Below are 18,664 nucleotides of genomic sequence, written 5' to 3'. Positions count from 1 at the left end.
TGCGGTAAAACCGAAGCCCGAGCAGGGAAGAGCCAGGGAGAGAAGGCAATGCCTGGTCAGTGCCTGCCCACAGCGTCTGCAGTAAGAAGCCTGTGTTCTATTTCATTTATGCGAGCGGTCCTCCCATGCTGCCGGCCGGAAGGTCAGGCACAGTAGAGCCAGGAAAGGCCAAGACACTGTCTCTAGAGGATTGCCCTGCGATGGAAGTAGGGGTAACAGAAGGGCCACCAGCAAGAGACCAGGCAGGGGACAGCTCTCTGAGCATCCATAACGAAGTGCGAGGTGTGGACCACAGTGGCCACCCCACAGCAACCCGATGGGTCTGGGGCGCTGGTCTCTGTCCTTCTGTCCTCTCCTTGGAGACATTCCCTCCCACTGTTCCCAGGGAAAGGCTTAGCCATGTACCGAGTGTCTGTATTTGCTCTTAATGTTCCCAGTCCTTATAACTTTACACCTCTTCTCCTACCTAGTTGGGAAATGTATGATTTCTCCCCAGTGAAAGGAGAAAAATGGCACAGTGAAGCCCAGCCCCCTTCTTGCCCCGAATGTCAGTGAATTAGTCATGTCTGGGCAGTGGGAGAGGGGCTAGGTCAGGAGAGAGCGGGTGTCTGCTCTGACCTCTCCACTCCTTTCTCCCCATTTTCATTCTATCTCCACCCCCCGCCCTTGCTCCCTAGATGACTCCTACATCACGGGATCCAGAGTGCATTTTTGTCCGAATCTTTCAGATTGAATTCTTTGGGGACCCACTTTGCCTAAAGTGGAACAGCTACCAGGCTGATAAATCTCCTTCACTTATAAAATCCTGAGGGACAGTCTAGCTGCCAGTGTAGGCAGGTGATATGGGGACTATAAGGAGGAGAGTCTCGGGATGGCATTCCTGGGGTGAACCCTTTGTTTGCTCAGCAAGTCCTGGGATTCTGGGTGTCAATGGTATTGGGTGTCAATGCTTTCCTGCTACCAAGTTCTGCTCTCCTCTGGGGACTGGAAGCACTACTTCCTTGGCTCCTCTGTCATTGGGTGGGGCCATATGACTCCTTCCAACCAAGGAGCAGACAGAATGTGACTTCCTGGCTGGAGCCTTGAATAGCCTTGAGTTTCCTTCCTCTGAACTGGGTTATGTGGCCTGACCCTACTGTCGGGTCAAAGTCACGTTCAGTCTGGATCCCTGAGTGATTCCAAAGAGCAGAACCGCTCCCGACTTTGGCCGTATGGCATAGGAAGGAATATGTTTTTCTCGTGTTAAGCTGATGAGCTATCAGGATGGTAAAGTGCAGCAGTGTCACCCAGCGGATGCCGGCTGATACCATCATTTGAGAAGGAGCAGGAACAGACTTTCTTTTGACATGTGTAACCAGGAGGCGTGACGATTTTTTAAAAAAAGATTTTATTTGACAGAGAGAGAGAGAGAGAGCACAAGCAGAGGGTGCAGCAGGCAGAAGGAGAAGCAGGCTCCCCACTGAGCAGGGAGCCCGACCCGGGACTCAATCCCAGGACCCCAGGATCATGACCTGAGCCGAGGGCAGACGCTTAACTGACTGAGCCACCCAGGCATCCCTGAGGCCTAATGATTAAACAAGTATTGGCATTAGGGGATAGTGCCCTTATTACCGCTGATTGTGGAAATTACAGAGCTACCCAAATGGAAGAGAAAAAGTAGAAATGTGGGATCTGGGTAAAAGAATTCAAATGGAAATCACTTATGAGACCTGCTCCTGGGGTGTTCATTGTTCCCAATGACCAGGTGGCTGGGACCGTTCTGCATCTCATTAGGTAAATTGCCCATCACTGGGTTGGGTTCCTGAAGATGCCGGCTGCGAGCTAGAGATCAGTGTGCAGGAGGTTGGTTAGGGAGTGCTCTTGGAGTAAGCCTGTGGGAGGGAAGGGGTGGGAAGAGGCGGGAGTGGGCAGAGCCAGAAGCCAAGCCTCCCTGGGGTCTCAGTGGAAACCTCAGCCAACGCTGCAAGGAGTTGGGAGGAGGGAGCTCTCCCTAGAGGGCCGGCTGTTTATATTGGTTGATTGGTTAAGAGACTCAGAGCCCCAGGAAGGGGGTGTGGCTCTCTTCAGCATCGGCAGGCCCTAGGGGAGACCAGGGTGTTCCGATAGAGCCCAGGGGCGGCTCACATGATGAATGCAGAGAACTTGGTAGGGCAGGCTACAGCAGTGGCTTGATTTTGGAGGGTGGGTACACATCCTCAGGGGTAAACTCTTGCTCAGGAGAAGCAATAATAATTGGGAGTGATGATTTATCCTGGGGACTTGGCTAGGTCACTAGCAGCTCAAAGCAGCCCTCAGGAGGCTTGAAGAATGGGCTGGAGTCTGGAGATTTGGTACGCACGCACACATACTGACTGGCCTTTAGTAAAACGCAGGCTTGGATGCGTTTTACTACCGAGATGATGCAAGTCAAAGTCGCCACAGGGTGCAGACCCCACCACTGCACTTGGAGGCCCCCGCCCCCCCGACTGACTCTGCCCGGTGGGCAATTCCAACTAAGCAGGGACCAAAAGGACACGGGCTCCATCCTGACTTTGTAGCTTCCTGCTTGGAGCTCCGGATCTCAGGGAGCGGCCAAAGTCAGCATAAAAAAGAATCAACCAGTTCATTTGTTTTATATATGCAGAATATATATGTGTGTATATACATACAGGCCAGCTCCATGAGCACTTTGGAAAATGTCCCTTTAGGAAGGTCTATTGTTACAGCAATAGAAATTGATATTCCAAGCCCACCCTAAGAAAGCATTCACTGGGGCCCATGCTATGTATGTATGTATAGTGTGTGCATATATAATACACACACATACATACAAATACATATCCTTTTCTATGAAGTGTCTGAGTGTCTCATTTCAAATGAATGCTCTCTGGCTTCTTTGGGCATATGACTGCACGGAATCGGACAGGGCTGGGGTGAGGGGGCAGACCTTGAGTGGCTAGCTCCCAATTCTGGGAAAGGATGTTTTTGGTGATGAAAAAGTAACAGTTAGAAGGCAGAAGAACAAGGCTTGATCTCAGCTCTGCCTCCACCATCATGTAGTTGTGTGATTGTAGACAAAAGGCTGAAACCTCTTCGGCCCTCGGTTTCTATCTTAGGAAAAAGCAGGGAGAGTGAGTGTATGTGTGTGTGTTTGTGTTACCAGGAATACTTAATGTGGGGGCTCCTGGATGGCTTAGTGGGTTAAGCCTCTGCCTTCGGCTCAGGTCATGATCTCAGGGTCCTGGGATCCAGCCCCGCATTGGGCTCTCTGCTCAGCAGGGAGCCTGCTTCCCCCTCTCTCTCTGCCTGCCTCTCTGCCTACTTGTGATCTCTGTCTGTCAAATAAATAAATAAAATCTTTAAAAAAAAAAAAAAGGAATACTTAATGTGCCTTCCAGAATTACAAATACTGTGACTATATGAACATTGACCAAGGTTAGTAGTTATTGGTGTATCCCCTGCTAGATAACACAGGGCTGGAAAAGAGTGCAGCTCATTGACCCCCTTGCTTTGGAACATAAGATTTACAGTGACTTGCGAGGCTAGTAGGTTTGCATCACATTGAACTTCAATGTCTGGACTGGGAGGAGGAGGAGGCCATCACCCTCCCCTCCTCCTCTCTCATGGCTGGCCTTGGCTAGAGGAAGCCCGTGGTTCCAAAGAGGCAGATGGGTAGTTGAAGATGCAGGGCAATGACCCAACCTCTCCTTCAGTTCCTGTGGAGCGGGGTCTCATGTCTTTGATATCATAGAGACAACCCAAGATAAAAGGAGGCTATGTATTTTGGAGGTTCCCTTCCGCTAGCCCACAGTTCTCAAACTTGACATGCATCAGGGTCCCTTGGAGTATGCTGGCTAAAACGGATGAGTGGGCCCCACCCAGAGTTTCTGATTCAGTTGGTCCTGGATGGGATCTCAGTTTTGCATCTCTAACCAGTTTCCTGGTGCTGCTGGCCCAGAGACCCTACTCTGAGAACCACAGCTCTGGGACAATATCAAGTATTCACTCGAAAATGGGGAGGAAATGGAATAAGGGAAAGTAGTTTTAAAATCTTTTAAAGAGGTCTTTAAAATTGTTTTTATATGGAGTCAATTTAAGGATTACTCATTTATCCTTCTTCTGAAAACCAGGAAAAATCTGAAAGTACTGCCCAGCAGATATTATACCGTGGAAACCGGGAGTGAGGAAAGCCTTGTGATCGGGAACTAGAGTTGATTGACCAAAGTCAATCAAGAATTGACCTTAAAGAAAAAAATCTTATTAATGCCAAAAAAAATCACAGGTTTTAAAACTAGCTTTTGAAATGTGCTCCTATGCTAACACTTAACACATATGAAATGGAAATCTACATGCTTTTTAAAATGAGTCGTTTACTTGAAAGATACCTTGCTCAAGGGATATTACTGACTTTACCATTTTGGCATTTTACTGGGTGTTTCACAGACTGTGAGGCAGGGGGCCAAAAGGCAAATGACATAAAACCCTGTATGCCACCGTGACAAATGTCAGTGAGGCTGGGGTGGGGATGGGTGGTTACTGGAGGGCAGCCTGGTGAGAGCTGAAACAATTACCATCAGAGCAAGTAACACAGTTTCCATCTCCTGCCTCCTCTACACAGGCGAGGGAAGACAGACAGCATCAGCCCCTCTCTCACTCTGGAGCATCCCTCCTTCACGTCTCAGGGCAACAACTTGTAATTCTTGGATTCCTTTTCCTAAATCAAATAAAGAAAAAGCTACATACGCATCTCTGGAGGAAAATGTCTGTATTAAAAGCCAAAAAACCACAGAAGTACAAGAAACGCCCACCAGGCCACGACACTGGATAGATCGACTTGGAAAAGGTTCATAAAGTTCATTTGTAGCGGTAACAATATGTGGGTGTGAAATCCTTCCCATGCCTCCCCCCCCTTAAATAAATTAAAAAACAACAAACTTCAAATACTATGTTTGGATACAAAGAGCTTCTCTTCCCACAGCAATAGCAATTTGATTTTTTTTTTTTTTTTACTAAAACTTTCATTTAAAACAGGTATTAAATATATAAAACAAATACACAGGATTTGGTCATTTTCTGCCATGAATATAGGGCACGTGGGTGCGGGGAGGGAGGAGGGCAGGGGGATACAATAGAGGGGAAAGGGCCCCGTCTCCCTCCTGTCTGTCCTCCTAGCTGCGGATCCCACCCTTCGGCGCAAGGGCTGGCACCTGCCTTTCGGAACGAGGCGCGGCACGCAGGTCGCTGGGCCAAGCCGCTGGGGCCCCTCCGGCGGCCCCCTCCCCGGAAGGAGAACTAACGGTCACTACAGCACGAAGCACACGGGCCGAGTCTCCCGGCGGGAAAGGCACCCGAGAGCGCGGCCACAGGGCGGACGCGGGGAGGAGCGGGGCGGGTCACTTGGCCGCCGCCCCCGAGGTGACGGCCGCGGCGGCTGCGGCAGCGGCGGCGGCGGCGGCAGCGGCGGCGGCGGTGGTCCCCGCGGGCACGGCGGCGGGGGCGGTGGCGGCAGCGGCGCTGGCGGTGGTCCGACGCTGCTCCATGCCGTTGGGCAGGAAGCCGGCGATGATGGGCACCGGCCAGATGAGGGCGGCCACGCTCCACACGACGATGACCAGGGTCATGAAGCAGGCGACCAGCGTGGACTCGATGGGCTTGCGGTTCAGGCGCCAGCCCGGCTCACCCTGCAGCTCCTCCAGGCTGAAGTCCAGGCAGCAGAAGTGCAGCGGCTCGCCCTGCAGCCACAGCGGCCCGGGGGGCTCGGCCGCAGGGTAGGCGGGCAGCGCGGTGGGCGCCCCGGAGGCGGCGGCGGCGGCTGGCCTGAGGCGGCCCGGGCGGCGGCCGCGCACCCAGCCGCAGCCCACGCAGAGGCGCAGGTCCTGCTGCGCGCCGCCGGCCGCCAGCCCCAGGTGCTCGATGAGCAGCGGCGGCCCGACGCGGTGGAAGGCGGCGGCGAAGAAGGCGCGGCCGTGCGCGTTGGTGGAGAAGAGCAGCAGGTCGCACTGGAAGCCCCGCGGGCGGCCCCAGCGCACGAGCAGCGAGCTCAGCATCTGCCGCTGCACGCTGATGTTGCACGGCGCCGCCGCCGCCGCCTCCTCCGGGCCCGGGCGCTCCGGGGGCCCGGGAGCCGCCGAGGCCAGCAGCCGCGGGGCGGCGGGCTCGCCCGCGGACGACGCGTTCACCGAGGCGTTGGGGGGCGCCCCGCCGAGGCCCGGCGCGTCCGCGGCCCCGCCGCGGGCGGGCGGCAGCGGGCAGGCGGCGGCCAGCAGCGCGGCGAGCGGGAGCAGCATGGCCTGCGGCGGGCGCCTACGCGCGCGGGGCGGGCGGCGGCTGCATGGCGCACGGGCGACGGGCCGGCGAGCGGACGACGGGACCGCGGGAGCCGGCAGCCGGGCGGAGTGGGGGCGCGCCCGGCACCTGGCAGCCCGCGGGGCGGCGCGGAGGCGGCAGCGGAGGCGGTAGCGGCGGCGGCGGCTCGATCGGCACGGGGATCCCTCCCGGCCCGGCTGCGTCTGGGGTTCCCCGCCGCCCCCGCCGCGGGGGCCCTCGGACGGCCGGGCTGCTCTGCAGGGCCCAGCGCTCGCCCGGAGCAGGATTCCCCGGCTCGGCTCCGCCCCCCGCGCGCCCCGCCCCGCCCCGCCCTCCGCCCGCCGGGCTGCGAGACTCGGGGGAGGGCGGGGTTCCACGCGCCTGGCCGGGCGGGACGCGCGCGGGGAGCGGGGCTGGGACCCGGCGGCGGGCGGGAGGCCGGACCGGGGGCGGAGCAGTGGGTAGCAGGAGCCGCGGGGCGGGGGAGGGGGAGGTGGCCCGGCCGGGGGAACCGGCCCACGCGTCCGACTCCGGGGCGGGGGTGGTGGGAGGCGGCACCGGGCGAGAACTGCGTCTTGCGCGGGAGACCACCCCGTTGTCGCGCGGGAGGGGTGAGCCTGCGGGGTCTCGCCTTAGTGCTCATCGCGACCCCTCTCGTTTTACAGAAAGGGAAACTGAGGCCGAGAGCGGGCACCCCAAGGCCACCCTCGAACCCAGAACCAGGACTCCACTAGGCTTTCTACCTTTCCACGGTAGAAATCTCAAATCTCCAATCTGCAGAGTTTGTTTTTTAATACGCCTCGGACACAATAGACCCAGAAGCGGCACCCTGAGGAAAATGGCAAGAACTCTACGGAGTTTGGGCTGCAGATGGGCTGGTGGGACTGTGAGCCCAGCAGCGGTGCGGCTCCAGGGGTGCCGGTGCGGAGTTTCACTCCCAGGAAACCGCTTCTCCGGAGCACAGCCTCGGTTGGCAGGCAGCGGAGCGCTTGTCTGTAGAATCCATGTCAAGGGACAATTCCCGTTAGGACAGCAGGTTGGGGGTATCAGTCAAGAACAAGGAGCCATGACCAGATTTGTATTTTTAAAAACACTTTCCTAGTAATGTGGCCTCTTACACTCGGGGCGGGGGTGCGGGGGATCACTGATGCCCTCTAAGGGAACGCTGCGATGGTTTGAAGCCATTGTGCTCCGTGAACACCAGCGATTCCTGAGTCTGAGACGGAAGGGGTCCAGGGACACGCAGAAGCAGCCAACAAAATGGCCCTCACAGAGGTAAGTTTCCTGAACAGAACTCCATTGCTAGGCATTGTGGCTGGTTACGTTTCTGGAAGCTTTGTCCATTATTTCTAACAATGAGTAAAACCAGGTGGAGAAAGACCTAAAAACAGCCTCAAAATATCCGCACCTACCTGGCCCCTTTCCAGCTGGGCGAGTCATTATTCTGATTTGGCCTTGGTTTCTCCATCTGAACAGTGGGGGGTCAGCGGTACCTGTCTAGGAGGGATACTAAGATAAATATGCCTGACCCAGTGTCTGTCTGTCTGTCCACAGACGTGCTCACAGGGTGGCTGCTATGATCTTACTACCGGTCCTGCCTGATGTAGGTGTCTGGAACGGTCCTTGGTTTCTATAGAAATGGTTAATCTCCCTGAGGGGATAGGACTCCCCTTTTGTTTATTCCTTTTCTGCTGGGAAGTGGTGCGCCCAGAAAGAACAGTGTGTCTTTTCATGCTTTTATTATACATGACTCTTCCTCCAAGCCTTGCATGTCGGGAGCAGCATCTGTCAACCGCCAAGTAGGGGGACTGAGCAGTGTGGCTAGTGATCAGCCCAAGAGCATCAGGGTGTCTGAGGGCTGAGCAAGGCCCAGTCTTGAAGGTGAGGGGGACATTCTAAGCCTGGCCACTGTGTACAGCAGTGGGTGACACCTTCTAGGGTTTCAGCCGCGGGTGGGGGCTTCCTGGCTTTGTCTGGCCAGTAGCCAAGGCAGCAAGAAAGGCAGTAGACAAAGGTCTATAGGGGGTGGGGCGGGTCAAGTCGTTTGCTGCCGAATTGTACCACCATAGCCCCATGTCCTGGCAAACTGCCTTGTGCCCACTTTTCCAGCATGTGCCCCAGACTCTGAGACCTCACCCTCATGCAGAGGGACAATTAAGCGTGTGTTTTCTAGATTGATCTGCTGTCTTTTTTTTTTTTAATATGTTTTATTTATTTATTTGACAGACAGAGATCACAAGTAGGCAGAGAGGCAGGCAGAGAAAGAGGGGGAAGCAGGCTGCCCGCCAAGCAGAGAGCCCGATGCGGGGCTGGATCCCAAGACCCTGAGATCATGACCTGAGCTGAAGGCAGAGGCTTAACCCACTGAACCACCCAGGCACCCTGATCTGCTGTCTTTTTGGACAATTGGAGTTTGGAAGAAAAGATAAGAACTAAGTTATTTTCTGGCCTGTTTGCTGCTGGGTTACCAGCAACAAGAAAAGCACCTGGCACAGGGTAGGGGCTCAGAACTGGTGACGTCTCACCTTAGGGAGGTTGGGCTTCTCCTTTGACAGAAGGTAAGAGAGTATCTCGTGCAAACCTGTTTTATCTTGAGAAAATTTTCAGTTGAGCTTCTTTATAAAGATACATGTTTGGAGGCACCTGGGTGGCTCTGTCGGTTGTGTCTGACTTTGATTTCAGCTCAGGTCATGATCTCGGGGTTTTCAGATCGAGTCCCGAGTCAGACTCCACACTCAATGCGTCTCCCACTCCCTCTGTTCTGCACCCCCTGCCACTCTCTCTTTCTCAAATAAATAAAATCCTTTAAAAAAAGATGCATGTTTTATAAACATATATGAACATGTTATATTATATATACAATATGGTTGATATTCTGTGCTTGTATTCATGGCTTATACTGTGTGCTGCTCTCTTTTCCATGTTTGAAATTCTCTCAAGTTGATTTGTTTTTCATTTCCCTGAAGGTTCCATCTTTGAATATTTGTTATCTAAGGGGTGAAAATTGTTTTGGAAGCTGAGTCCGAAGTGCCGTCTTACACACGCAATGATCTCCTTCCCCCGGTCCTTCAGTTTAGCTGACAAAATCCTGCTGTGATCCTTCAGGATAAACAACACAGGCCCTTGAAGTTTGGGATAATTTTTTTTTTTTTAACACAGGGGTACGTTGTTGGACTTACACACGTAATTCACCATCAGCTGTATAGTATTTTTATAAGAGATAATATGGGTTTGTACCATTTGTGATAATATAGGTTTATAACATATAAACAACAATATGGGTTTGCAACATTAAAATAAGGGAAAATTTCATCTGTATGTTTTATTACTTTCACAGAATCATAAAAGAGTTACATATCTAAAAACATTAAAAACGTATATGATATGTTACAAACATATTCAGTATATTACATTATAACCACATTATATGAAGGTTGGAAAACAGTGAGGAAACAATGATACTCCCAGCTACCTGTCCTCTTTCCTTTTCTGTATCTGTGTCATCCTGTTTTCCATTTTGCATATTCTCTAAAATGTACAACTATTCTGGGGGGGAAAAAGATATTAAAGTCTCATCCCCTTTTGCAACCATTACCATTTTGAATTCTTCCCTTCAGCCTCCAGCAGGGGTCCGGGAGGGCTAGCCAGGGACGTGGGGTGTGCAACACCCTGTTGCTGACTGAGCAAGCCGGCCAGTTAAGAGTGTTGCCTGAGCTACAGGCAGAGACCTGCCTCCCGTGTGTTTTGTGTGGTTCCCCCCACCCGCCCTTGGGTCCATCTCCTATCACTTTCCCTTCCCCTTGCCGGCTCTGTTCCAGGCACACTGACTCCTTTGCTGTTTTTGGAACATGCAGAGCAAACTCCGCTTTTGAGCCAAACTCAAGGCCTTTGCTGTTTCCTCTGCCCTGGACACTGTCTGGGCAGTGTCTTTCTGACATTTCCTTTGCTTGCTCCTGTGTCCCCCTCAGCTCTCTGCTGCAAAGGCAGCTCCCCAGGGAGCCCTCCTCTAGTGTAAAACAGCAACCATTCCCTCTGTCCCCGTCACTATCTTCCCGTGCACTGTTCTGCACGTCTTCCTGGTACTCACGTTCAGCTGACCTGCTGTCCGTCTTTCTTCTTTGTTTAATGTCTCTTTATTGGGATACCTATCTCCCCAAAGCAGGGCTTTATCTGCTTTATTCCATGGAACGGTATGGGGCACATAGTAGATGCTCAGTAATAGTTGGTGAATGAGTGAGTTCAAAAGACTGTGGGTCCGGCCAGCAGGCTGTGGGCGGGGTTTAGGGAGTTGAGATGGACAGAGCCACACCGATGCCCCAGCAACAGGACTGCTGTGTCCCTACCAGCCTGCTCACCTGCCCCTGTGCAGGGCCGAGGCCCCGCCAGGGAACCACCTGGCTGGGCCGAGTCAGGCGTGGAAGGCTGAACCCATCTATCGGGCATGAGCCCCGGGGGGCACCTGTCAGCAAAACTTGAATTACTAGCAACATTTTAGATGAGCCTAGATCTTTTTTCTATGGATGTAAGAGAGAAAGGCAAATGAGGCTCCTTCCCTTTCCCTCAATCCTGTAATTTTTATAAAACAAATAGAAGACATCTTTGTTTTGTTCCTAAAATACAGAGAGTGAGTTTTTCTACATGGGCTGTATTGGTAGAAAACAAGCATCAAGGACTTCAAAGAAAATAATCAGCAACGATGCACGTAATTTCATTCTCTTCATTTCTGACGCCCGTCTCCGGCGTCAGCTAATTTTTGCGCATGCTACCTATGAAGTAAGACTTGACAAAAAGATCTCTTTGGGTTATTTGAATTCCTTTCATCTGATGGCCTCAGAATGCTGCAGGTACAGTAACTCGTGAGTCCTCTCCTATTATGTGGGTGGAATTAAGATATTACTCCCTCACACTGTAGACTGAGAAATAAGCAAAAACCACAAAAGAATGGTAAAAATAGGACAGAGAAGAGAAAGACTTGGAAACGAGTGGCTCAGCCACGTCAGAGTCACTGGGGAAGGTCGCTGTGTGTCGGGGGGCCGGGGTGGGGGAGCACCAGGGAATGGGGGAAGAATGCTATTCATGCCTGCGTCCCTGAGAAATCCCATTCCTCAGATGGGACCCTCGAGGACCGGTCGCAGGAGCAGCTGAAGCCCCCGTGTTCGCAGATGAGATCCTGACAGTCTGTGCCCGCTGCTTCCTTCGTGATCTTTTTTTGGGTGCCTCTGCCAGACCTCCAGGGCGTGGACATTTCTTCTTCCTGACCACTGTGGTCAGCAGAGAGCTCTGCCTCCCAAGAACCCAGGCGGCAATTACAGCCCACTCAATTCATTTGGCAATTAATCACAGGCTCTCCTGGGACACGGCTGCTGTTGGCAGCTTCAAGCCGTTAGTCGGACTTAATTCTGTCTGCTGCATGCGTTGTTTGCTTGTGGGTCCCCTGGGTGCAGGGTGGGCAGGGCAACTGCTGGTATTTCTCTTCTGTCCAGAGTTTCTGGGTTTCTGGGAAGAACTCAGCAAGGGCTTGTGGGGGAAAGAGGAAGCCTCTGCTGTTATGGAAAGATGGGAGTGTCTAACAGAGACCCAGGAGGACAAGGGTGCCCAGGTGGCACGTGCGTGAAAGGATTTGAAGGGGGAAGGACTGCCTGCTGTGCGAGCACCTCTTCTGGGCTTGGCCTGACATTGGCATCTTCACAGAGGACAGTTCTCCCCTAACAGACACTGTGTGCCAGGCACTGTGTCGAGCACTTGAAATTCATCCTCACCGTGGTCCCCTGAGGAAGGGATTACTATGGCCATTTTACAGACGAGGTAAGCTGAGTCTCTGAGGGATTCAGTCACTTGTACAGAGTCACACTGTGGTGGAACAAGATTCAAACTTCCTCTGACCCTCTTGTTCTTTTTTTTTTTTTTCTACTTAAGTAAACTCTACACCTGATGTGGGGCTTGAACTCACAACCCCGAGATCGAGAGTCACATGCTCTACCAACTGAGCCAGCCAGGCACCCCTCACATTTTTAATCACAGCCCGGCTCACTGCCCCCCCACCCCCCGCCATTACCAACAACAGTTGGTGGGTACCGCTCTGTTTTACTGATGAGGAAGCAGGTGCAGGATGGCGGGGCCGCTGGCAAGGAGATGCTCGTCTGTATCTCTTCAGCCTTCCAAATGCATCTGGCCTGCATGCAGTCCCAACCCATAAATCCCACCGACACTGAAAGAGCTAGAAGATGTTTCTCCAACCTGGTGCATCCTTAATGGTGAAGTCCTGGATTTCGGTTCTCCAAATCCATTACTCAGCCTCCAGGGCCACCAGAGTGCCTGGTACGAGTGGGTGCCACGAACCGGGAATTCGGCAGGAACTGCTTAGCTGGGCAGACATCCAGCCTGGGGCTCCTGAGGTCACCTGGGAGCCTTTGGGTTTGACATTGATGGATTTTTAAATAGTGTATTTATCAATGATTCAGAGGTATTCAAGAGAAAGATAAAGAAGACCGAAGACCAGGGATATCGACTAAACTGCGCTGATGGGGACCCTTCCAGGGGCAGCGTCTGTCAGATGAACCTAACTGACACTATCTTTAGAAAACATTTTTTGGTAATAAAAGTAATTTTCTTTGGTAGGAAGGTGGGAAAAGACAACCTTTAAAGCAAGTGATATTTTGTGGTTCACTTAGCCACCTTCTAAAAAAATTAGAATGCCATTGAGTGGTTAGAATCGTAAATTCTGAGGATTTCAGTATGGAAGACCTGGGGGACTGAGCTAGGTCTTCAGAACAAAGGCAACTGGATGTTCCCCATCAGCCACTAATGAGCATCGTACAAATTTCCTTCATGCTGCTTCTAAACACCACCAGACACACTCTTCAAATAAAATAATTGGCATTCCATTTCTGAAGTAGAGAGGAGACAGAGGAAGCAAGAGCCCATTTTTGAAAGAGCCAAGCACATTGGAACACATTTATCAAAGACTCTCTTGCCTTCTAACCACCCGCTTTCCCCTGGGTCTTTCGGCTCATGCATGCTTGGGGACATCTGTCATTTACCTGAGTACAATCATGCTGGTGTCTTGCCTGGCATTGCCTTTGCGTTAAGGTGGCCTATCCTTTTGGTGTATCCGTTCTTTTTCTGCTAATGTGTCCAGATTTTGTACTTCAGAGAACTGTGGCTATGAACATGGCCTTTGGAGGCTCACGGACCTGGATTGAATGCACTCTTGACATTGGCGTGTCTCAGCTTCCTTGTCTGTGAAATGGGCTTCATAATTATTCTACTGTGCAGGTGAAATGCAGTCGCAGTCGTCGAACAATCAGGTCAGGGCCTGTGCAGGGTAACTATGTTTCTGGTTGACTTCCAGAGGAAGCCTGGGAGAGGGGCTCTTCCTCTGCTCTTCCACTACTATGAAAATTGGTGTATTTGCACCTGCGGGGATTCATCGCTGTGCGTGAGAAGTACAGAGAGAGGGTCAGGTCCTGATTGAAAAGAAGCCAAGCTTCTGTCTGCTCGGAGCCATCCCTAGCGGTCAAGCAAAACTGCAATCCAATGGACATGAGGATTGGAAAGCATCCCGGAGGCCACCTTGTCCAAATTCTTCATAGATGGGGAAACTGAGGCCCAGAGAGGGGTGCTGGCCTTGCCGAACATCACAAATGGATTGGCCGCAAAACCGGGGCTGGTGGCCAAGCCTCTTGGCCGGTTGGACCTCAGATGAGGGACCTCTTTCTCGAAGTATGGCCCTTTGCAATGCTTTAACAGTCACGCTTTAAAAATGAGGGCCGGTTGCAAAGTGAGAGCAGAGAGCCTTTCTAATTTACTTAGTGAAGAAGAGGAAAATGATGGGCTTGATAATTGCTGGCGTCGCACTTTAACTCTGTTTACAGGGTGGAGGATTGATGGTAGGGACTGAGAGTGTCGGCTCGTTCGGCGGGCTTCCATGCTGACGCAATTAAGCCTTGGTTCTTCTAGCTCTGCCTAGGATCTGGGTCAGGCCCCATGAGACCAGGGTGTGTGAGCTGGAAGCCCAGGCTGGACCGACTCCAGCCCTGAGACCTGAAGAAGTTCATGGGCATAGGCAAGAACTTGGAGCTCGTGGTCCAAGTAAGGCCACTGGGGCCATGGGGTCATGCTTCCTGGTACCTGGGCTGCTGGCCAGACTCCTGCCGTCCCCTCACATGGTATCAGAACCCTCATGTCACTGCCTTCTTCAAGTTGGGTGGACCCCCCAAAGCTGGTTGTGCTCTGTCCTCACCACCCAGGCTGGCCCCCGGGGATGGCGGTCGCCATCTTGATTGTGCCTGATTTGCTCTATGCTTTGCAATTTGGAGATGCGGGCTGTGAACCTCTCCATGGAAAACCCCAGCACTACCCTGGAGCTGGGCCTCTTTTCCCAGCCCTGTCCACCCTAGCCAAGCATGACGCAGCCCCCCTCTGTTCGGTTTTGTTGCCTGTGAGAGCAAAAAAATGGGAAACCAATCAGTTGCGCCCAAATAAGGGCATGGTTATGGAAATGCAGAAATCTTGACCACTGGGGAAGAGTGTGTGGACATGGCAATTCTTTTTTACAGAGTCTCTGCTTAGCATGGTGTTGAGACCACCAGGCTGAACAGAGCACCTCTCGTGGTGTCCAAGGTGTGCGGAACCCCTAAGCACATGTGGCTGTCTATCTAATTGTTACCAACACTTCGTACAGTTTGGGGGGAGGTTGCATTGCCCACGGCTTGTGATTCCATGGACGGTCCCTCAATATACTCCCTGTTATGGGGGTCTCACTCTCACCTTTTCCCCACTCGGCACCAAGCCCACTGTCTTCACTCTCCTCCCCTCTAGATGTCCTCAGGGAACCTCAAAAGCCCTTCCCTTCTGTCATGAAGAGCAATCCAGTTCTTTCCCAGCTCCTCCCCTCGCCCTCTGGTTCATCCTGGGACTCCCCTGACTAGAGCCATGGAGGTAACCAGACCCTCCCTCTTTAGAAGGAAGGGGAGCCCTGGTTTTTGCCACTGGATCATGTCCTTGAGCTGCCCTACCTCCACCACAAAGGGCTTCCCAGATCTCAACTGTACCCGAATCTCCAGGAAGAGCCCACCCTAGCATTTCTGATTCGGCAAGATGGGGGTGGGTCCTGACAATCCGCATCTCTCACGAGGTGGAGGTCGCAGGTGATTTCTAGATGATGCTGATGCCACTGGTCTGGGGTCACTACTGGCTTGGGCCATTTCCGAATTTCTTCTGAACACATGAAAGACTCTCCCTGAGAGGAATTTTGGTGAAAAATGTTTTCAGCAACTTGTCGTATATTATTCCATCATTATTGGAGGTAGAAAAAGTTATGTAAAAATGTTTATGCCCGGGGCATCGGCTTCCCAGTTTCTCTCGAGAAGCAGCGAAGGGGATCCCAGACCACCCATGAGCTAGGTTTGCTTAACTCCAGATGGGGGGCTGTGGCTTGCACAGATGATTTCCAGCAACAAACCAAGGCAACGCCCGGGATTTCGGGGCCAGAAGAGGTACCAGCACTGAGAGCCACATTGAGGGTAGGGGCTGAGCTAACAGGGGTTGGGGTCCGGGGCCCCAGAAGCCAGATCAAGGATCATCAACACACTGGCAGCTGTAATCAGATACCACTGTGTCAAGGGCATGTCAGAGATGGCCAAGGGCATGGTTGACCTAGCTGTCCCTGCCCCTGGGGGTGGTGGAGGCCAAGCCAGCGCCTGCAAATACGAAGACCGCAGACTAACGGTGGTCACTGGTGGGAAAGCCACAGTGGTGGAGAAGCTTCAGGGGACCTGGTTCTAGTCCAGGCCCTGACATTCCCTGAGAAGGCTTTGATCATGAACACATCCAGGCACATTCCTGAGTCCTGGGGTGTCTCATTGGAAAAACAAGGGGCCTGCACCCGAGGATATCTTCTGCCCCATTAAGACTCCGTGGCCAAATGGGTGTTTAGGGCTGGCGTGCCAGTTCTCCCTTAGGCTTGTTTTCTTTTTTGGAGGTGGGGATCGAAGGCCGCTGGCTCGGATGTTGTGAGAACTTGGGGCAGTCAGGACACATCGTGTTTTGCAGTCTCCTTGGGTTGTGAGGGGTGGTCAGACTGTGAGAGACCCATGTGGAAGCAGGATATTGGGGAACACAGGTGTGGAGATGGGTGGCATACCTGACTTCCAGACGTCGGGGTGCCCTGCACAGCTGGACCTCATTTGGCCCCCGTGGCTGTATAGGACAACGGAAGGCACCCAGAGAAAAGTATGCACAGCTCTGGCTCGCCCTGATTGCTTAAAATGGGTGTGGATCGTGAAGGGAAAGGGGAGGGAATGGAGGACAAGATGGGAGTTTTCGCACAGGACCGTGGCCTCTGGAGGCAGCCGTGGTTCTGGGTCTTGTTTGCTGCAATCCTTGGAGGGGAGTTGGGGGTCATTTGTGTAGTTTCCCCCACATTCTGTAGTCAGACTGGCCCCAGGACTTAGAGACATCGTTTCACCTGCCAATGGGAGCTCCTGGTGGCCGCACCAGCCTCAAGCAGGGCCCCTTCTCTGGCCAGATAGGGCCACCCCTGTGACATTGGGGCAACCCCAGACTCGGGATCCCCCCCCCCTTTCTCCCTTGCTCTGTCTCTCTTTCTGGAGCCTTGGGATTCTCCTGGCCCCAGTGTGCTAAGCACTTCACACCCCACTGAAAAGTCACTGCAATAATTACCAGATCATTAACAGGGGATTTGGAAAAGGCACTTCAAAGCATCTCTCCCAGAATTGCTAAGACAGGTGTAAAAGTCTATCTGGGCAGAGAGCAGCCAGTTTAAAAGGATGTTGGGGACCGAAGGGTAGGTGTTAATTAAACTGGGTTGAACAGCAGCAAGGAGATGGTCACCTTCCCATCTGAGCACCTTAACAACCGGGCGGTGGTGAGGGGGCCTGAAAGTTTTGGATAAAACACAAAATGTCCAGACTTCGTTGCTCCTCTTGTACTTTATTAAAGAATTGACCAAAATCTGAGCTCTTCTTTAAGATGCCTTCTACCTGTGTTGGCAAGTTTCATGTATAATAAACATCAATAAACCTTCCTTCGCTGCAGGCTTTGTGATTAATTTTACTAATTAAGGTTAATGAACATCAAATGCCTAAGTGGCTGGGGATAGGGTGCGCAGATCGACCCTCCTTGTGTCAAAAACCCTACAGGAATAGAGAACAAATACCCCCCGATCTCCTCGCTCTTGCATCATGGCAAACCCAAAGAGGGGGGCGCCTGGGTGGCTCAGTCGGTCAAGGCTCTGCCTTTGGCTCAGGTCATGATCCTGGAGTCCTGGGATCAAGCCTCCCGCTCTGCGGGGGAGTCTGCTTCTCCCTCTCCCTCTGCCTGCCTCTCCCCCTGCTTGAGCTCATTCTCTCTGTCAAATAAATAAAATCTTAAAAAAAAAAAAAAAACAACAACCAAAAAACAAAGATGGTTTGGGTGGACATACAGCCCTTCCCAACCCGAGAACCTTGTTTTCAGAGATCCTCGGCCCCTTACAACTGATCTCTGGCCAGCAGTGCCCTCAAGGGCAGACCCTAATGGTCTAAGTCAGTGAGTTTCATTTCTGGCTGCCTGTTGGAATGCTAGTGACACAGATGTCGGGACTCACCTGAGGCATACGCGGAGTCAGACTCTCCCGGCCTGAAGACCTGGCATCCACATTTTTAAGCAGCTAATGTAGGTGATGGCTGTACAACCTTTCGAGTTCTGGTGTTTGGGAACTACAAGAGCCAAAAATACTTTCTGATTTTTTTTTTCATTTTTGGTATATTTCAAGCTACTTCAGAGGGCAACTGTTTTAAAAACGTCACCTTGGGGTCTTCAGCAACCTTAGCTCCTTGAGAGGGTTGGTTTGCAAGACCCGTTTCCTAGATGCCAGACAGGAAACGGAAGCAAAGCGCAGGAGCGTCTGGGCTCTCGGTGACCATCTCAGCGTCATGCGAGCATCTGTCTGGCGCCTCGCAGGCTGGTGAGGCAAGTGTGAAGCAGTGAACACTTCACGCGGTATTTGGAGCGTATTTGGAGCGTAGCATACTCAGCTTAGGACACTGTGCTATCTGGGTATGACTTGCTAGGATGTCACTGGGTCCATTTGTCCATGACAACCCCCACCCCCGCCCCGTGCTCTAAAGGTGCTGGTCCACCCCATGTCCCCCAGCCCCAGATTTTCTGCCAGGCTCCTGGACAGTGAGTCATGTGGCCTCAAGCTGCTTTTGGCCACAACCACGGTGGGAAAAGGAGATATGGGGGGGGTGTCTCCCAGAGGAGAAGAGGGTGATGGGAGGGGCTGGATGGTCCCAGAAAGGATGAATGAAAGTGAAGGGTAGAGGGCAGAGCTAAGGAGGAAGGTGTCAACAGGTACATGAGAATCAACAGCTTG

General features: G+C 52.6%; 1 protein-coding gene across 1 annotated transcript; it reads right to left on the bottom strand.

Moving 5' to 3' along the window:
- Positions 1-5,372: 5,372 nt before the first annotated feature.
- On the bottom strand, positions 5,373-6,266 carry TMEM158 (transmembrane protein 158; the record flags this gene model as incomplete). The annotated part of the gene is made up of 1 exon (XM_080825356.1): positions 5,373-6,266. The coding sequence occupies one exon, from the start codon at positions 6,264-6,266 to the stop codon at positions 5,373-5,375; it is 894 nt and encodes a 297-aa protein (XP_080681482.1).
- Positions 6,267-18,664: the final 12,398 nt, after the last annotated feature.

The sequence above is a fragment of the Martes martes genome (genome assembly GCF_963455335.1).
Source record: "Martes martes genome assembly, chromosome: 1".
Taxonomy (NCBI): Eukaryota; Metazoa; Chordata; class Mammalia; order Carnivora; family Mustelidae; genus Martes; species Martes martes.
The sequence above is the reverse complement of the archived record's forward strand: the minus strand, read 5'-3'. Positions and strand labels throughout refer to the sequence as shown.